At 45.8% G+C, this 16,750-nt stretch overlaps 1 protein-coding gene across 4 annotated transcripts in view; it reads left to right on the top strand.

Moving 5' to 3' along the window:
- Positions 1-3,013, top strand: part of Tab2 (TGF-beta activated kinase 1 (MAP3K7) binding protein 2) — a 73,519-nt gene extending 70,506 nt beyond the window's left edge. For all 4 annotated transcript variants that reach the window (XM_047558507.1, XM_047558509.1, XM_047558508.1 and 1 more), the window contains one exon: positions 1,002-3,013. In XM_047558507.1, coding sequence (XP_047414463.1) covers positions 1,002-1,144 — 143 coding nt within the window. In that variant the 3' untranslated portion in view covers positions 1,145-3,013. The remainder of the gene's footprint in view (positions 1-1,001) is intronic.
- The last annotated feature ends 13,737 nt before the right edge of the window (positions 3,014-16,750 follow it).

Here is a 16,750-nt window from a genome sequence, read left to right as displayed (position 1 = left end):
CATAGGGAAAAGCCTTTTGACATTGTTCTGAGCAATGATTTTTTTTTTGCATAAGGCAGCAAAAGCAAAAATAGACAAGTGGGATTGCATCACACTAATTAGCTTCTGCACCAAAGAGGAAACAGTCAACAGAATGAAAAGGCTATGTAGTGTTTCTATTCTACCATAGTAAATGTGATTTTTTTAAAAAATGAAATTTGGTAGACAATTTTATACTGATGTGCTACTTCAAGGTCTTTTTTCTGCAGTGGGCGGGGGGAGTACCAAGTATTGAACTTGGGTGCACCCAACCACTGAGCCACATCCCCAGCCCTGTTTTGTATTTTATTTAGAGGCAGGGTCTCACTGAGTTGCTTAGCGCCTCACTTTTACTGAGGCTGACTTTGAACTCGCCGTCCTCCCGTCTCAGCCTCCCAGCCTCTGGGATTGCAGGCATGCGCGGCTGTGCCCAGCAAGGTCTAATTTTGATACATAGTTAAATACGACTTAAGAAATTATTTCTCTGTATTTGATTTATGTTATTCAAAGTTTACATTTTCAGTAGATAAAGAACATTTCATGGAAATGTTCATTCCTAATTGAAAATAGAAATACAAAGATGACTTCAATGGGAAATGATTGACTCTAACCTTAATGAGGCTTAAATACACTCAGTATTGCTTTGCAGTGGGGTACCTTTTTACAATCTGAAGTGACATTGTGGAAAGTTTGCCATTAGAGATCCTTTCTTCTGCTATAAATTGGGGGAAATAGTGCTGTTTTCTCCCTTAAGGAGATGTGGTGGTGGTTCTGTCTTGTCAGTGTTGCTCTTCCCCAAAGGAGAAGCACCAGCCCAGTGGAGGCTGGCAGTGGTCAAGCTCCTGTGTCACTTTCAGCTCTTGGCTTCCTTTGATTAACAAACTGCTTTGTGCCATGCAGTGCAAATCGTATTTAGAGTTGCCAGTAATTTGTCAGACTTGGTGATCTCTACCTATAAAATAATTCTTTTTGCTTTCTTACAGATCAGAGGTCCACCATCAAAACACCAAAGACTCAAGATGCAGACGATGATGAGGGGGCTCAGTGGAATTGCACTGCCTGTACTTTTTTGAACCATCCAGCCTTAATCCGATGTGAACAGTGCGAGATGCCGCGGCATTTCTGAGCCAGAAGGCCCTCCGTCTTCTCCAAAACCACATCTAAAGTTCAAGAAACTAGTCTGTCATCGGGGCAACGTTTCACTGCTACATAGGATTTTGTCAAATTGAAGGTGTGACAAGATGGTGTTGTGCTAATATTGTGTCAGCCCACAGAGCTAATAATACCTCAGTATAATGTCACAGGCAGTTGAAATCCATCACCGGAAAGGTAATCTGCTGAAAGACTGGATTGCCCACTGCCTGGCCATGTACAGTGTTACCAGGAGCCCGTTACAGCGATTCTCACTATGTTCATGCCTAGGTTCCCAGTACTTTTTTCCCCTCGTGTCACTACTGAATTTTGACAGGAGGAAGAAATAGAATAATAGCTTTTTTATTTTTAAAGCTTTCAGTGAAACACTACATACACGAAGAGAAGGAACAAGGTTTAACTATTTAAAAACTGCTGCCGCATAGTGCCAGTGGCTAGGGGAAGACCTTCACACATCTGTGGTACTCTTGGCCTTGTCTTTGTCTTCCCTGAAAATGTCTCTGTGAAGCCAGAATCTAGGGTGTCAAGATGAAAAGGAAAGCAGCATGCATTGTCTGTACAAACATGCAGTGAAATACCCCAAAGCTTTTCCTACTGTACAGATCTCTCGAGTCTGCTTTAAGTGATTTCTTCTTTATTATTTTCTTATATTTCTATATGTATAGTGTAATAGCCTTTTGTTAACTAATTTTCTTTTTTCCTTTTAGTGATTAAGCACGATCATGTCCCTTTTTAAGCCTTACCTAAGAGAAGCAATGCCATAAAATAAAAAAGCATTAATGAAATGAAACTATGCACAAATAACTTTCCTCTACTTACCCTGTACTTTGCCCTCATGGGTGCCGATGTTCTGTGAAGACATACAGATGCTGCACAGTGAATTGCAGAAAGTGTTACAAGAATTATGTCAGTAGGTCACACTGTGTGCTGACTTTAGAAGTGGGTGACACAACATGGTGTTTGTCTTCCGGGAAGCTTAAAACTGAAGGTATTTTAACCCACTCACAGAGCGTGCCTCATCTGCTTGGTGTCCCACAGAACTTTCACGGGAGATTTTTATTGGGAAAGTACAGTTTCAAAACCAGCAACAGCAGCAGTACCGACAGCCCTTTTATTTGGAAAGAAGTTTAAATGCTTTACTGTTGGGACAATCTGTTCTAAACCTGACTTGGTGGCAGTAATATGTGTATTTATAAAACAAGGCTATTCATATTTAGGACAACTGAAGAAAAGCTGGAAAAAATGAAAAACAAGCAAACTTGAACACTGAAGCAACCTCAAGCATCTCTTTATTTTGATGATATATTTTTGTAAGGAAAATAAGTATTCAGATGATCAGGAATGTATATAACTAAATGAAATCAAGAAAAAGAGAACAGTATGCATTTAAAAAGAATTATGAAACTATATCAGTGCTTAGGATGGGGCTAAGGGAAGTGCTGAAATACAGTAAAAGATAGGAGGTAATTGTGGACTGTCACCCACTGTAAATGTTTGCAAGTGGCTGTGTTTTAAATAATCAGGATTACTACAGTGATCTCTATGAATGTCAAAGCCTCAGCTTCCAGGCTTTGCATTATGTATATGGAAAGAAATATGACAATCCTAGGTAATTAGACAATAGACCCAGAGCCCTTACATTGGATGCATTTTGTTTTAAAAATAGGCCTTGTTTTTCAGCTTCATCTGCAGTTCTATGTGAAGATTGATAAATCAGTTTTTACTTGTTTTATTAATAAAACGTAATTTGGATATCTTGAGTTGATGGTTTTGTGATTTAGCTGGGTAAACTATCTTTGTAACAGATAAGTTATTTATAAAAATTAAAAAACTTATATTCTAATGTGGATTTTGTGCTTTGTTTTTAAAGTTTGTGGGACAGGAAATAATTTGTACTCTAGCAGAATATTTAATTGTTAATTGTGATCAGGAAAAAAAAATACATTCTCTAGAGTCCTCTTAGGATGCCAGGTGTTCAGAAGCTACACTGCTTGGATTCTTTTTGTCAGTTTCCCCAGCCTTCTTTTTAACTGATAAAGCAACCAGATTTCAACGAGTCAGAACAAAGTGGATGTGACTTTTTTCATAATGTGTTATAACTTTCCATTTTTTAAATTTTGAAAATTTACCCCATTGTTGAAAATAGGTGTGATTTCTTGGGCTATTTATGCTAGGTCGTCAGATAGTTGATATTGGCTCTAGCCCATGGCATAACAAGTGCTGAGTATGGTGTGTTTCTCCTGAAGACAGCTTTTCTGTTCACAATTTTCAAAAAATACGACAGTTTTTCTGAGCTTGAAGAGAACGAGGTAGCATTTGCTGATCTCTGTAATGTAGCTGTAGAAAGGCCTGCCTCAAGTTGCCTTTTAAACCTACTAGGAAAGAGGGTCAGGCATGGTGATGCACATCTGTAATCCCAGCAATTTAAGGGGAGGCTGAGGCAGGAGGATCATAAGTTCAAGACCAACCTCAGCAACTAAGCAAAGCCCTAAAGACTTAGCGAGACCCTGTCTCAAAATAAAAAGGCTGGGGATGTAACTGAGTTTGAGCGCCTATGGGTTCAATTCCTGGTACCAAAAAAAACAGTAGGAAATAAATTTTCTTTGTCAAAGAATATGAGGCATAGACATGTTAGTGGTCCAGAGACCACCTTTGGGAATTACTGCACTGAAACAGAATGGCAGATCTAAGAACCTCATGGAAAGATGGACTCCTGTTTCTTGTCACTCTCTTTGTGTGCTAACATATTCAAAGAGGTAGAGGGGACTGAAAGTCTTATAAACTGGAAGGAAAGCTCATTAAAATGTCAGCCACTATCTACTATCAATACTAATACAGGGATGCATGTTGTATTGCCAAGTTTTTGTGAACAAAACATGAAAATTTTTATTTTCAAATCTATTTACTTTTTAAAACAACCAATCTGAATCCTTCTACCCCCTAAAATTAATTATGTGAGGAAATTGTATAGAAAAATATATCCAGACTCTATTAGCTATTAACTTTAAACTGATATTTTTATCAAAGATTTATAATAGCAAAATTAACTGACAGTAGTTTCCTCTAACCCAATTTAATGTCAATGGAAAATTCTAGAGAGCAATGATAGGTTTAAGAGGTGAATAATGTAAGATATATAAGATATACTATTCAGTCCATGGGTGGTTGAAGTGGGCATGTTGCCCTAGAAAATAATATTAAATCTATTAGCACCAGATGTACTATCTGCACACTGGGTATTAGCATATCATATATGTTGTGCATTACTATATTAACATTTTAATTTTTACTACTTCCACCTGAAAACACAATTAGGCAACTGAGAGAAAAATCTCTTCTAAAGAAAACAGAATTTCAGAGCTTGGTATTTGTTAAATTAGATTTTTCCCCCTTAGTGTATGGTAGACTGGTTTGGGGAATGGAAGGTTAAACCATTTGAGCCAACCCCTTCTCTTGCTCACTAGGAACTATATTAACCTGAAACCATGGGTCATGTTTTTCTGACAGGTAAGTTTGCTCTTTATTTTTCTAAATTGGTCTGGAAACATCTCAATGGATCAGCAGTTGGTGGTTCAATCCCTGAAATTGAATTTTCCTCCCTTTGAATGTCAAAGGTGGGTTGCTTTGCAAAGTTTACAAAAATATCAAAGGCCAACCTTTGAAATATTTCTGTTGTGTTTATATTTCTGTTGTTATTCCACCTACCTAAAGAATGTACATTTTAGGGAATATAACTATTTCTCCAGGAAAATAAACACTTCATTCAAAGGACTTGGTGCAGAGTTTGCATATCTGCATATTTTTATTAAGCCTAAAGTTGACCTGAGGTTCCCTCGGTCTAGTGCCTCCTTCCTTTGGATCCTCTTTACCTCCTTCCTTTTCCAAGGATAGCCTCCCGCTGACCCCATCTATATAATAAAGAACCATTACAACTTATTAATCTTTGTTCCAGAAATGTTGTTACTCATGGGCACTGTGAAATGTTTTTAAAAAGAAAATGACTCCTACCTCCCTGCCCAGGCATCTGTTGTTAGAATGTTTGTGCCTTTTACAAGAGCTAATTGATTTCCCTACCTCCATGTTCTTACTCCTTACCCCTTCCCTGCAAACATTAAGCTAAAGGTCAAGATCGTGAAACCTTTCCAAACCACCTTCTCTTGCAGCGCTTGCTGTTTTTCCTCCTCAGCATTCCATACAACTAAGACTTCCATTTGTATATACCTGACAGAGTAGATGTTATATTCCTTTTTGTCCCCACAGTAATATCCTATTACTGTAGTAAAAGGTCAGTAGTTGATGGTAATAATGATTCTTAACTTGAAGGTCAAGTAATTTCTAATGTTTGTTCAAGTTAACCAGCAGGTACAACCATTTTGAATTACATAGATATTTTCCCACAGGACCAATGTGATGAGAGATAGGTTCACTGATTACCTAGAATGGTTTGCATTTAAAATACTGAAAGAATGGTACTACTGGGATACATAAATATTAAAAACAAAGTTAAGAAATAGTGTTTCTTTTGTCTTATGCATGATGTGGACATTCTGGAAAATTTAGAAGTTGGTGTTTGAAATAAAATTCCCTGAGTTTCTTAACATCTGATTTAATTTCGGAGTTCAAAGTTTGTCTTTTCTTGGATACACGTGTTTGGGTGCCTTATTGTTCTTGGATGTGATGACAGGTTGTTGTTTTTTTTTTTTTTTTTAATTTGTTATTAGTAGAAGGGGACATACAAGAACATTTTTCAAAAAAAAAAATCGTAGAAGAAAAGAGGAAAGAAGAAAATTGAATGTGAAGTGTGCAATAACCCCGCTTTCCTCTCTCCCAAGAAAAGTGGAAAGTCAGGCTTCAGGCTGAAGGATTCATAGCAGACAGAAGGGACTATTTGTGAATTTGTAAGGTGGGTCCACGTGACCAGGACAAAGCCTGTGCAACGACTGATGTGAAACAAGCCTGCATTTTGTGATGTGAGTGGGCTTGAAGTCTCGATTACTATTTGGTTTTTAATAAAAGTCTTTCACGTGCCCTTTTGCTGAAGTGCCAGGTTCCTTTCATACTAGAACAGCGGTTACACCATGGACACTAGCTTGCTGATGTGGACAGCCAAGCTCCACTAAGCTACAGAGGTCACGTGTGTGGTTTCAGTCCCACGGATGGTAACAGGTGATTTTTGTTATGACCACAAAGTGTCCCAAAATGTCATTACTCAGCATCAGTGGCAAAAACAGCAGTTTTTACAACTCGCCTCTGGTAGTCCTGGATTCAACCTGCCCTTCCTTTCTCCTACTCGGTCATTTGCAGGCTAGAGCCACAAGTACTGACTCCACGTCTCAAGGATAGATGGCTCCTGAATTCTAGAACAAGTGAAATAAGGAATGGGCAGTACTCCCTGAAACCCTGAGGCCGGCTGTCTTCCCTGAGCATGTGCGTGTGTTCTGACATCGAAGCTCAGTTTCCTATGGTGGATCTCAGACCTGCAAGGGTGGTGCAAGGCTTCCGTTCTCAGTATTCATGCACTGCGCACATGAAGGGTTTCCCAACTGGTAAGGCTCTGGCCATTCGCTCCTCTACTGCAGTTGTGACACTGGAAAGGCCTTTCACTCAAGGAATGTAATGTCTAGGTCTCCTCTGGACAGGACGGTGAGTCTCCTCATGCAATCCTCTACCGCATTTTGTAAATCACGGTTGATCGTGGGATCTTTGGCATCCTGATGAATTTGGAAAACACCCCTGCTTGTTTCCTGGCACTAGCCTGTTGTGTGCTTTTGATTCCATGCGAAGCACAGTGGAGTTTTTCTACCACGTGTTGGTCAAACACTCTCCTACCAGGCTTTTCAGAGGAATGTCATGGCCCCAGCCACTCTTGGTATTAGACTCTGATCATTCCTGGGTCTTGGTTTAGTTGTAGTTTGGTTTGGTTTTTAAATCCATCCATGCTTTTACTTTGTGATTCTATTATTTTTATAGAATTGTTTTTCTAATGTTTTAGATACTTAAATATTGGTTTCTCTTTCAGTGGGAGCATTCCCTGAGTTAATCCTGAGTGTATACGTTCCCTGGGTCTTTCTGACTCACAAGAGGCTGAGCAGGACAGCAGTGGCAGCTCTGCCCACTAGGCTTACCATGTACCAAGGTGACACCTAGGTGGTCAAGCTCATGTTTCCCTGGCCCCCTGGTGAAAATGCTAAGTAGAAATATAGTCGCACCTCCCACTTCCTGTTTCTCTCAAATCCCACAAGATTTACTTCTTCCGATAAATCAGGTGCTATGTAGGCATTTTTTTAAATATGATTCCTCTGATACGTGCTTACAATGTCACATTAGATACTGTTCTGAATGCTCTGCAAATGTTAACATGTGATCCTTAGGACAACCGAAGAAGCAGTTGATGTATTCTCCCTGTTCTTACTGAGGAGGAATCGAGGCGAGGAGAGGTCTCGCCACTTGCCCAAGGTCACACAGCTAATAGAGGTCAGAGACAATTCAAAATCAAGTGGCCTACCTCCAGCCATGCTTTTAACACTACACCGCTGCCTGGTGCACGTGGAAGGGCTGCAGATTGACATATTCCTGTTTATGTCTGCATTCATCTTTACATTCTGGTGAATGTAAAGACCCTCCCTGGGCACTTCCTCCTCTGGCTCTATGCCAGTGTGTGTGAACAGTGTCTCCTATTTTGTTCACTACTGTATACCCTCCTCTCAGCTTGAGTGGGCCGACACATAGAGAGTGGACAACATGTTTTAAGTAACTTTGAGAGTTTGGTGACAGTGTCTAACTTTATTTTTCTATGACTCTCTCCCGGGTGCTTCTCACTGTCAGGTCCCTGCCCTAGGTCAGCTGAGAGGGAACACCATCCAGGAAACAACAAGACATTAGTCACCAGTGCTCATGATCCCCGCTCCTTATCTCAGCCCTTGTACTATAAACAAGTGTCCTTTCTGCACTTTACATAGGGACATGTTTTTCCATTTTTTATGGTGATTGTGCTATTTTACATGGTCCCCAAACAGTGCTGAAATGCAGTCTGGGACTCTAAAGCCCAAAAAGACTGCAACTCTTAGGAAGAAAAACCAGACATTAGAGAAGTTTCCTCCAGGCACAATTACAGTGCTGTTGGTCAAGAGTTCAATGTTCATAGCCAATCATAGAGGTTGAATTTAATTTAAACAGAAACATGTGAAACAAGGCCATGTGTTGAGGGAGTGCTGAAAATGTGGCCAGAGGCTCCTAGGAACCTGACCTGCAGTTCAGTATTCACTGACTTAGTATTCACGGAGAGTTTATGGAGAGTAATTGCATTATAAATAAAGAAAATCTGTGATAATACAAGACAAGCACTGTCCAAAGTGCTGCAGGGTTCAGTGAAGGGAGAGAATCTGTGGCTGAGTTGGACAGTCAATGGAAAGGAGGCATTTGGGATGGAACTCAGATGGTAGGTCACACAGGTGGGAAGCTTTTTATGAGGAGAAACCTGAGCCATGTGGAGTTCAGAAACTTCAGGGGCTCTGTAGAGATCTGCAGGCAACCTCGCTGGGCTGAAAGGTGGGAAAGATAAGAAAGGTGATTTGGACCATTCTGTAGAGGATAATTAGGAGTGTACTCACCAGATGCGTTGCGCACACCTGGAATCCCAGCATCTGGGGAGGCTGAGGCAGGAGGGTCACAAGTTCAAAGCAACTTCAGCAGCTTAGCGAGGCTCTGTCTCAAAAATAAAAAGGATAGGGATGTGGCTCAGCTGGGTTCAACCCCATGTACCAAGGGGGGAAAAAGAGTCTTCAATTTTGGGGAGTGTTCCTGGGCCTCAGGGCTTTGTGCGGGCCCTACATGCTCTACTGCTAAGCTTCATCGTTAGCCCCAGGAGCATACTTAACGTGATGGGAAAACGAGCCGTGAAAAGTTGGGGGTGATTTGCCCGAGAGAAATGTCAACGTGAATTCATACAGACAAACATGAATGTTAACAGCAGCTTTAGTCAGAGTAGCTGAAAACGGGAAACAACCCAAATGTCCATCAACAGGCAGGGGAATAAATAGATTATGGGTTATCTATACCTCGGAATGCTGCTCAGCGTTAAGAAAGAACAAACTCTGGATAAATACAACATAGGCCAATCTCAGATGCATGATGTTGCTGAAAGAAGCCAGAGGCAGGAGGGGACACCCCGCGGGGCTTCATTTATAAGAGAAAACAAAAGGCAAAACCAACAGAAAGTGACAGAAAGAGCAATGGGTTAGAATTCACAGAGAAGGGGCACGTGGGGACTGTTCAGTGTGGTGGAAATATTCCATGTGTGATCATGGCAAGGTTACATGGGTACCTCGATTTGTTAGAACTCGTTTTAAGGCTGGGCATTAACAGAAGAATGCTTGCCTAGCATGTGTGTGGCCCTGGGTTTGATTCCCAGTACTGAAAAAAAAAAAATTTTAATGGGTAGATTTTATTGTAGACATATATATAGTTACTATGAGTGTATTTTATTGTCTCTGTCCATTCTGCATATATAAAATATGGACTGAGTGGCGTTTAAATAGCAGGAATTTATTTCTCAGAGTTCTAGAAGGTGGGAAGCCCACAATCAAGGCACCAGCAGATTTGGGGTCTGTTGAGGGCCATTCCCACACCTTCTCACTGTGTCCTCACCCTGTGGGAGGCAGTTTATTGATCTCTAATCACCTCCTAAAGGCCCCAAATACCATCACCTTGGTGATTGAATTTCAATATAGGCATTTTGGTGAGGACACAAACATTCAGACCATAATATACATAAATTAAAATCAGATCTGTCTTAAAAAAAAAAAAAAAAAAAAAAAACTTTAGGGAGAGAAATATTTGCTGTGCTTCAATACTGTTCCCCCATCCTAATGAACCAACACCCCCAAGAAAGGTACCCAAGGAGAAGTACAGTCATTCAAATCCAACCAGAGGCCCCTTGGGAAAATCTGTCATATGGAAAGCTAGAGATGACAGGCATCCTCCTATGAGAATCTCCTTGACCTATGCTTGTTTTGGCTTTTGTGTCACTGTGACCAAAATATCCAACCAGAACAGAGGAGGAAAAGTTTATTTGGGGCTCACAGTTTCAGGGGTCTCAGTCCATAGATGATCAAATTCATTGCTCTGGGCCAAAGTGAGGCAGAACACCAGGGGGGAAGGGCCCAGCAAAAGGAAGCTTCTCAGCTCATGGTGGGGTCAGGAAGAAGAGCAAGAGAGCAAGGGGCCACAGAGAAGATGCACCTTTGCAAGGAACACCCCAGAGCCCACCTGCCTGTAGTTGCCATTCAGACCAGGATGGAGTGATTAGCTTACAGCTCTCATGATCCAACCATTTCACCTCTGAATATCCCTGTCTTAACAGGAGCTTTGGGGGGACACTTCACATCCACACCATAACAACACCATTGCTAACCTGCACCTGAAACTTCTTGTTGATATTAGTAGTATGCAATTCCAACTCCCCTATGTTATTACTGCTGCACAGCTGCATGATTTCTCACACCACAGCACTGCCAACTTAATGCTAGGAAGAAACCTGCTGAAGTCACCTTGTGTTAAGAGCACTTATCTCTCTTGGGAGCTCACTGTGACACTCTGGAAGTGTCCACGTGAATGCTGCTGTACAGACCAGATCCCTGCGCGCCTAGTACTTCGGGTCTCTGGTCCTCCTAAATGATCGCCCTTTCTGAGAGGGGAAGGAGCCTCCTTGGTCCTGGTCACAACCCCACACACATGTTCCTGAAAGGGACACCAGTGTTAGGATGGCATCCCGTGGGCACAGCCTCAGGCATCCTGGATGTTCTCCAGGGACGGCCACCCACCTTCAGTTATCCCATTTCCTGGTGCCTGTCACTACAATGCAGGACTAGTCATCTTTGTCTTTCACACAAAATCCCTGCGGTCCCACTCCCTCCCTGTGCTGCCTGACAAGTCCCAAGCAGCTCTCAGATGTTCCGCTTCCTAGAGGTAACACTTGATTCAGAAATTTCATTGCTTATTTATTCGTTCCAAGAGCGCCGTCGGAGGGACCAAGCCTCGTCTGGGGCCTGGGGCTACCACACTGAACAGGACAGAAAGCGGCCCCTGAGCGGTCCATCACCAGGCTCCTCTCCAGCCTGTCCAGCCACCTGCCTTGTTAGCCCCTTCTCTGTGTCGCCAAGTGCTTGAGAGTGGCCTCCTTATATGTTCACTTTACTTCTCTCATTAGTAGCATATGCTCAAAATCCGAGGGATAAATAAAGTTCCAAACGTGAGCTAACGTCCCCTTGAAGGAAAAACTATAAACTGAAACCGTTAATGCTTTTCTGGCTTCTACTTCTGTGATGAGAAGGAAGCGGGTGGGAGTTGCCAAATGCTCCAGGAATGGGCTCTGGGTCTCTTCAGTACTGGCTTTAGCTGTGACCTGCTGCTGCTGCTGCTCTGCTGCTGTAGTTGAGGTGAGATGGGAAGGGAAACCGGCCTGCAACGGCTTTAATGTCGCGACTGCCCAAGGCCTGGGAATTTCGGCTTCGGGTCCCCTCTGGTTGCATCTTACACTGTGGCGTGCCTGCCAGATCTTTTCCTTTTAAACTGGATTCCTAAATCTGACATCACATTCACATCCTCCTCCTCCTCCCCTTTTTCTTCGTCCCCCTCCCCTCCCCCTTCTCCCACCCCAGCCTCCTCTTCAACTTCAAGGGGAGAGAAGGGCATTTCACAAACACAGCCCTGCCTTTCACACTAAGCGCGGGGCCGAGCCCGGGAGCGCGGCGAAGAGGTCCGGCGCGGGCCCCCGATGCTTTCTGACCGCACGGGTCTGTCGCCTGTCCCCTGCTCGCTCTGTGGCAGCCCTCGAACTACTGACTACACGGAGCAGATTCGAAGCCAGAAGCACAAACTCGAGGCGTAATTCAAGGGAACCTTTCGAGTTGAAAACCTTGCTCACCAGGAAAAACTGCGCAGAGAAAAGCTTAAGCCGTTGTCACTTTCCCCTGAAAGGTGTCCCTAGGGCTGATGTTTTCATAGCTCAGAACGAACTACTAGAGCAAAGCGCCACAGTTCTGATTCACTCCGAGGGACAGCACCAACGCGCCCGGCCACTGCGGGGCACGGGGTCTGTGGTCGCGGGAGAGGAGTCCCTCCGCGGGAGGCGGGGACTCGCAGCTGCGCCCCGCGGTCCCGGCCGTGCGGTCCGCGCCGCGCTCCACCTGCCAATCAAGTGGAGCCGTCGGGGTCCGGCGGCCGCACGCACGCACCCCTGCCCGGCGTCACCAGGCACCTATTACCGAAGTCCTAGCAGCAGCCCAAACCCAGCGCGGAGCGGCCAGCAGCCTGGGAATCAGAACCCGCGGCGAAGTTTACCGCTGTGGTTCCGGGCCGGCTTCAAACTCGTCCACTCCTAACTGATGTTCTTCGGTGATCTGTACGTGGCCAGATTAAAAAAAAAAAGGAGGAAGGGAGGGAAGGAGGGAAGGAAGGAGGAAAGGAGGGAGGGAGAGAGGAAGGAAGGAAGGAAGGAAAGAAGGAAGGAAGGAAGGAAGGAGGGAGGGAGGGAGGGAGGGAAGGAAGGAAGGAAGGAAGGAAGGAAGGAAGGAAGGAAGGAAGGAAGGAAGGAGGGAGGGAGGGAGGGAGGGAGGGAGGGAAGGAAGGAAGGAAGGAAGGAAGGAAGGAAGGAAGGAAGGAAGGAAGGAAGGAAGGAAAGAAGGAAGGAAGGAAGGAAGGAAGGACTAAATTTTCATAAGCCAGATTAATTTCGGTTTAAAAGCTGCCTTTTTCAGTTGTTTTCACGGACCCTCGCTGTAGACACACCCAGCAGCAGATCTTCCAAATCCCAAGGGCATCCCTGCTGGTTCTAGGCACCAGGCCTGGGTCAGAAGGCAAGAGACGGGATACCACCAAGCTGCACTGCCAGGGCGAGGGAAGCCCTCAGACGGGGTTGCCTGCCTCCGGGGTCCAGTATTTTCCAGCAGTGGGCCTGAGGTGGCGTCCTCCACCCTTGGGCAGAAGCCAGAAATGGCCTCCACACAGCTGAGGCCGCAGCCCCTGCCCGCACAGTACATCTGAGCAGACGCTCCGCCGCCAGGTTGACTTGCTCTTGTCTACTGTCTCTGTCAGGTGGGCGGCAATCCCCCGGTAGTTCCCAGAGGCTTCTCTTCCTGAGGATGAGATCGATGAGACAACCGTGGCCCCTGTCTCAGCAGTTGGTCACAGGGCATGGCTGGTAATCATCCTGTCCCTCCCCAGTATGCAGTGCTAGGTCTCCCTCAGCCTCAGCTACGGCCTCAGCAGGTCTATGGGCACGGCCTGGGTGGTGACCCAAACCTCCTTTCCCAGGAAGGTTGCAGATGTCTATTTGTGATTTCAGTGAGGCAGGGATTTCACTCACTGGGAGTGTCAGTGAGTCGCTGGATTCCACACCTGTTCCTCTCTAACCTCCTGTTTAAAAAGCAGCCCTATGTCTTCCCATGGATCCTCAGGTGACCCCTCACCTGCAGGACCCCAGCCACACAGGGTATTGCCGTATCCCCAGGCCAGCATGGTCTCTTTCTGGGCCAGGCCCTGCACCCCTCAGAGTTCAAGGTAGATAGAAAAGAAGCACACAGTCCCTGTGAGTGGAGCCCCTCCTGTGCCACCCCCTGCTGGGGACAGGGCACTGCAGAGAGAGCTTCCGGGTATGTGGTGCTTCCCCTGTGTCCTCAGGCCACTCCAGTGCTCCGCCAAGCCCCCTGCTTCTAGTTGGTGCAGTGTGTGAGCCAGTGAGTCTCAGGACCAAGGAACTGTTACCGGCCCTCACCGCTGTGAGGAACGTCTGCTTGGTGCTGTGCAGACCTGTGCTGTGGCTCAGACCCTCAGACAGAGGTGCCACTGAAGCTCAGTGGCAAAGGCAGACCACACCGAGAGGAAGGGCCACCCACCCTCCCCGTCTTGTTCCCTTGGACCCCTCCAGGTGCCACTTGCATTTGGTTCAGGTCCTCCATGAAGTAGACCTGAGATAGGCCAGATGTTCTGTCGCAAGAAGCGCTGTGAAGGAGGGAGAAGCAGGAGAAGGTAGCAGAGCCTTTGGCCGCCACCAGCCTGAGGAGGTGGAAGAGAGGTCAGGAAGAGCCTCGGGCTGCAGGTTGGTCCCAAACAGGCTCCCCAGGCCCTCGGGGAGTCCTTGGAGGAAATTGTCTAGCAGACGACAGGCCCTGGACGGGTCTGAGGAGGACTTCCACCAGGCTGTCATCTCTGGGGCAGCTTCTGGGAAAAGTGGCCTCACACAAAACCAGTGGGGGATCCAGAGGGAGGAGCAGCTGGGGCTGTCTGTCAATGACACTTTCCTCAGCAACAGATCCCTTGCCTATCCTAGCAGAATCCCCTGTCTTTAGCTCCAAGGATGGTTGAATCTCAAAAGCCAGCAGATTTAAACAGCTCCCACAGGTTGGTGGCTTCCTGCAGCTCAGGGAAGTCACTCACCCCCAGCCATGTGAGTGAGGCCATTCAGAACCCAGCAGGTCAGCAAAGCCATGCTCTCTCAGTCCCTCTTGGTACAACTTTCCCCCCAGTACTGGGGATTGAACTCAGGACCTCACACATGCTGGGCAAGTGCTCTACCACTAAGCTGCAGCCCAGTCCTTTTTTCACATTTTGTTTAGAGACAGGGTCTCACTAAGTGGCTCAGGTTGGCCTCGAACTTAACCATCCTCCCGCCTCAGCCTCCTGAGTCTTGGCACAATTTTAAGATCATGACTCGGATGTTACTGCTGCAAAGCTCAGCAAGTAATTACCTTCTGAAAAAGGACCTCATTATTCATAAAGGAATACAGAAATGTGCAACACTGTATTAGCAACATGCCACCTTGGACATCATCACTACGTGAGTTTTAAACCCCATGATAGGTGCACCCTTCTTATCCTTAGAGACTTTGTATTGTTTCCTCCCAACTTCCTTTATTTTATTTTATTGATTTTTTTTTTTTTTTTTTTTTTTTTTGGTATCAGAGATTGAACTCAGGGGCACTTAACCACTGAGCCACATCTCCAGCCCTATTTTGTATTTTATTTAGAGACAGGGTGTCCCTGAGTTACTTAGGGCCTTGCTAAATTGCTGAGACTGGCTTGGAACCCTTGATCCTCCTGCCTCAGCCTCCCAAGCAGCTGGGACACTGTGGCAGTTGAATGAGAGGAAGTGGAGCGGAGCCATCTAGCAGGCGGGTTGCTGTGATGTGGTGGAGCTCAGCAGCTGGGGCGGTAGGGCATACTGTGTGCTCTCAGAGAAACACCAGGGACAGGGACCAGAAAGTACGGGAGAGGAACTCCCTGCTCTTGCCCAGATCCACCTGTGTTCTGGTCTGGGTTGTCCTGTGATGGTTCTCACTGAACCATGTCTCCACCATCTGTGTCGCCTGAAGGATGCTCGCCTGGCAGGAGCAAGGAATGTGGGCTTCCTCAAGACACACAGAGCACAGCCGGATGACCATTGACAGGAATGTTCTGGATCCAGAGAAAGCTACGCAAGTGGCTATGGCGTCTGGAAAGGGAGGGCGTTTGCTCTGTACCATCCCTTCCCGTCCTCCCCCCAGTCCTCCCTCTCAGTCCTCCTTCTGAGTCCTCCCCTAGTCCTCCCTCCTGTCCTCCCCTGTCCTGCCCCTCAGTCCTCCCTCTCAATCCTCCCCTCCAGTCCTCCCCTCAGTCCTCCCTCCTGTCCTCCCTCCCAACACCACTGCTCATTACCATATGGTGCATTTACTAAGATACTCTCCTCCCAAATTTCCCATCATCCTCATTGCTAAAATTATGTGCTGCGCTTCACTGACTCCTGTACTGTGCCCTGCTAGGGAGGAAGTGGCAGTCCCAAGGTGTTCTGGAACAACCTGATCCCAGTGGCTGAGAACCCACCGCAAGGTGCTGCGAGACCAAAGAAAGAGGCAGACAGCAGCCTGGGTTCCAGCTCAGGTTCAATCTCAATCAGCCGTGTGACCCTAAAGAGACCAAAGAGGCCAGGATTGTGCATAGTGCCATTTATTGGAGAGCCACTACGAGAAGTGTGGCCCTGGGTGACAGTGAGACCAGTGGGTCCCTGCACTGTGGGGTGTATGCAGTGATCAGGACACACCAAGTCACAACACACCTGGTTTAGCTCAAGCTAAAAGACTTGGGCACATTAGTGGCACTGACAGCACTGGGGTCTAGTCCTAAAGTTCCTACAGGTCTAGTCCTGTAATGGTTTTGGCTATCTAGAGTGTGCTGCAGAAACACAGGGGGCCAGTGACCAGGGTTAGCCAGGAATCGTGGCAGTTATGACTCAAGATGGCTGCAGTCCTGTTAAGCTGAAGGCAAAGGAGGGGTCCTCCAGATCCCCTGTGAGTCCCCTCCCTACACTCTGGAGGCAACCACCCTTCACTCCAGGTCTCCCTGCAGGCTGTCTTGAACCCCCAAAGTGCAAACCCACACTGGGAAGACCTGAGCCTCCACAAATTTCAACACTGACTAGAAATCTACAGTGATCAGGAAAAGAGTTGGTGGCCAATTTTGCCCCAAAGCAATGGTTTCCAAAATATGTAGCAACTAAACTCCTTTCCCAAACAAAATCTTTACATATACTACAGTCATGTGCAACAGA

The sequence above is a fragment of the Sciurus carolinensis genome, chromosome 7 (genome assembly GCF_902686445.1).
Source record: "Sciurus carolinensis chromosome 7, mSciCar1.2, whole genome shotgun sequence".
Taxonomy (NCBI): domain Eukaryota; kingdom Metazoa; phylum Chordata; class Mammalia; order Rodentia; family Sciuridae; genus Sciurus; species Sciurus carolinensis.
Note: the sequence above shows the minus strand (reverse complement) of the source record. Positions and strands in the feature narration are given on the sequence as shown.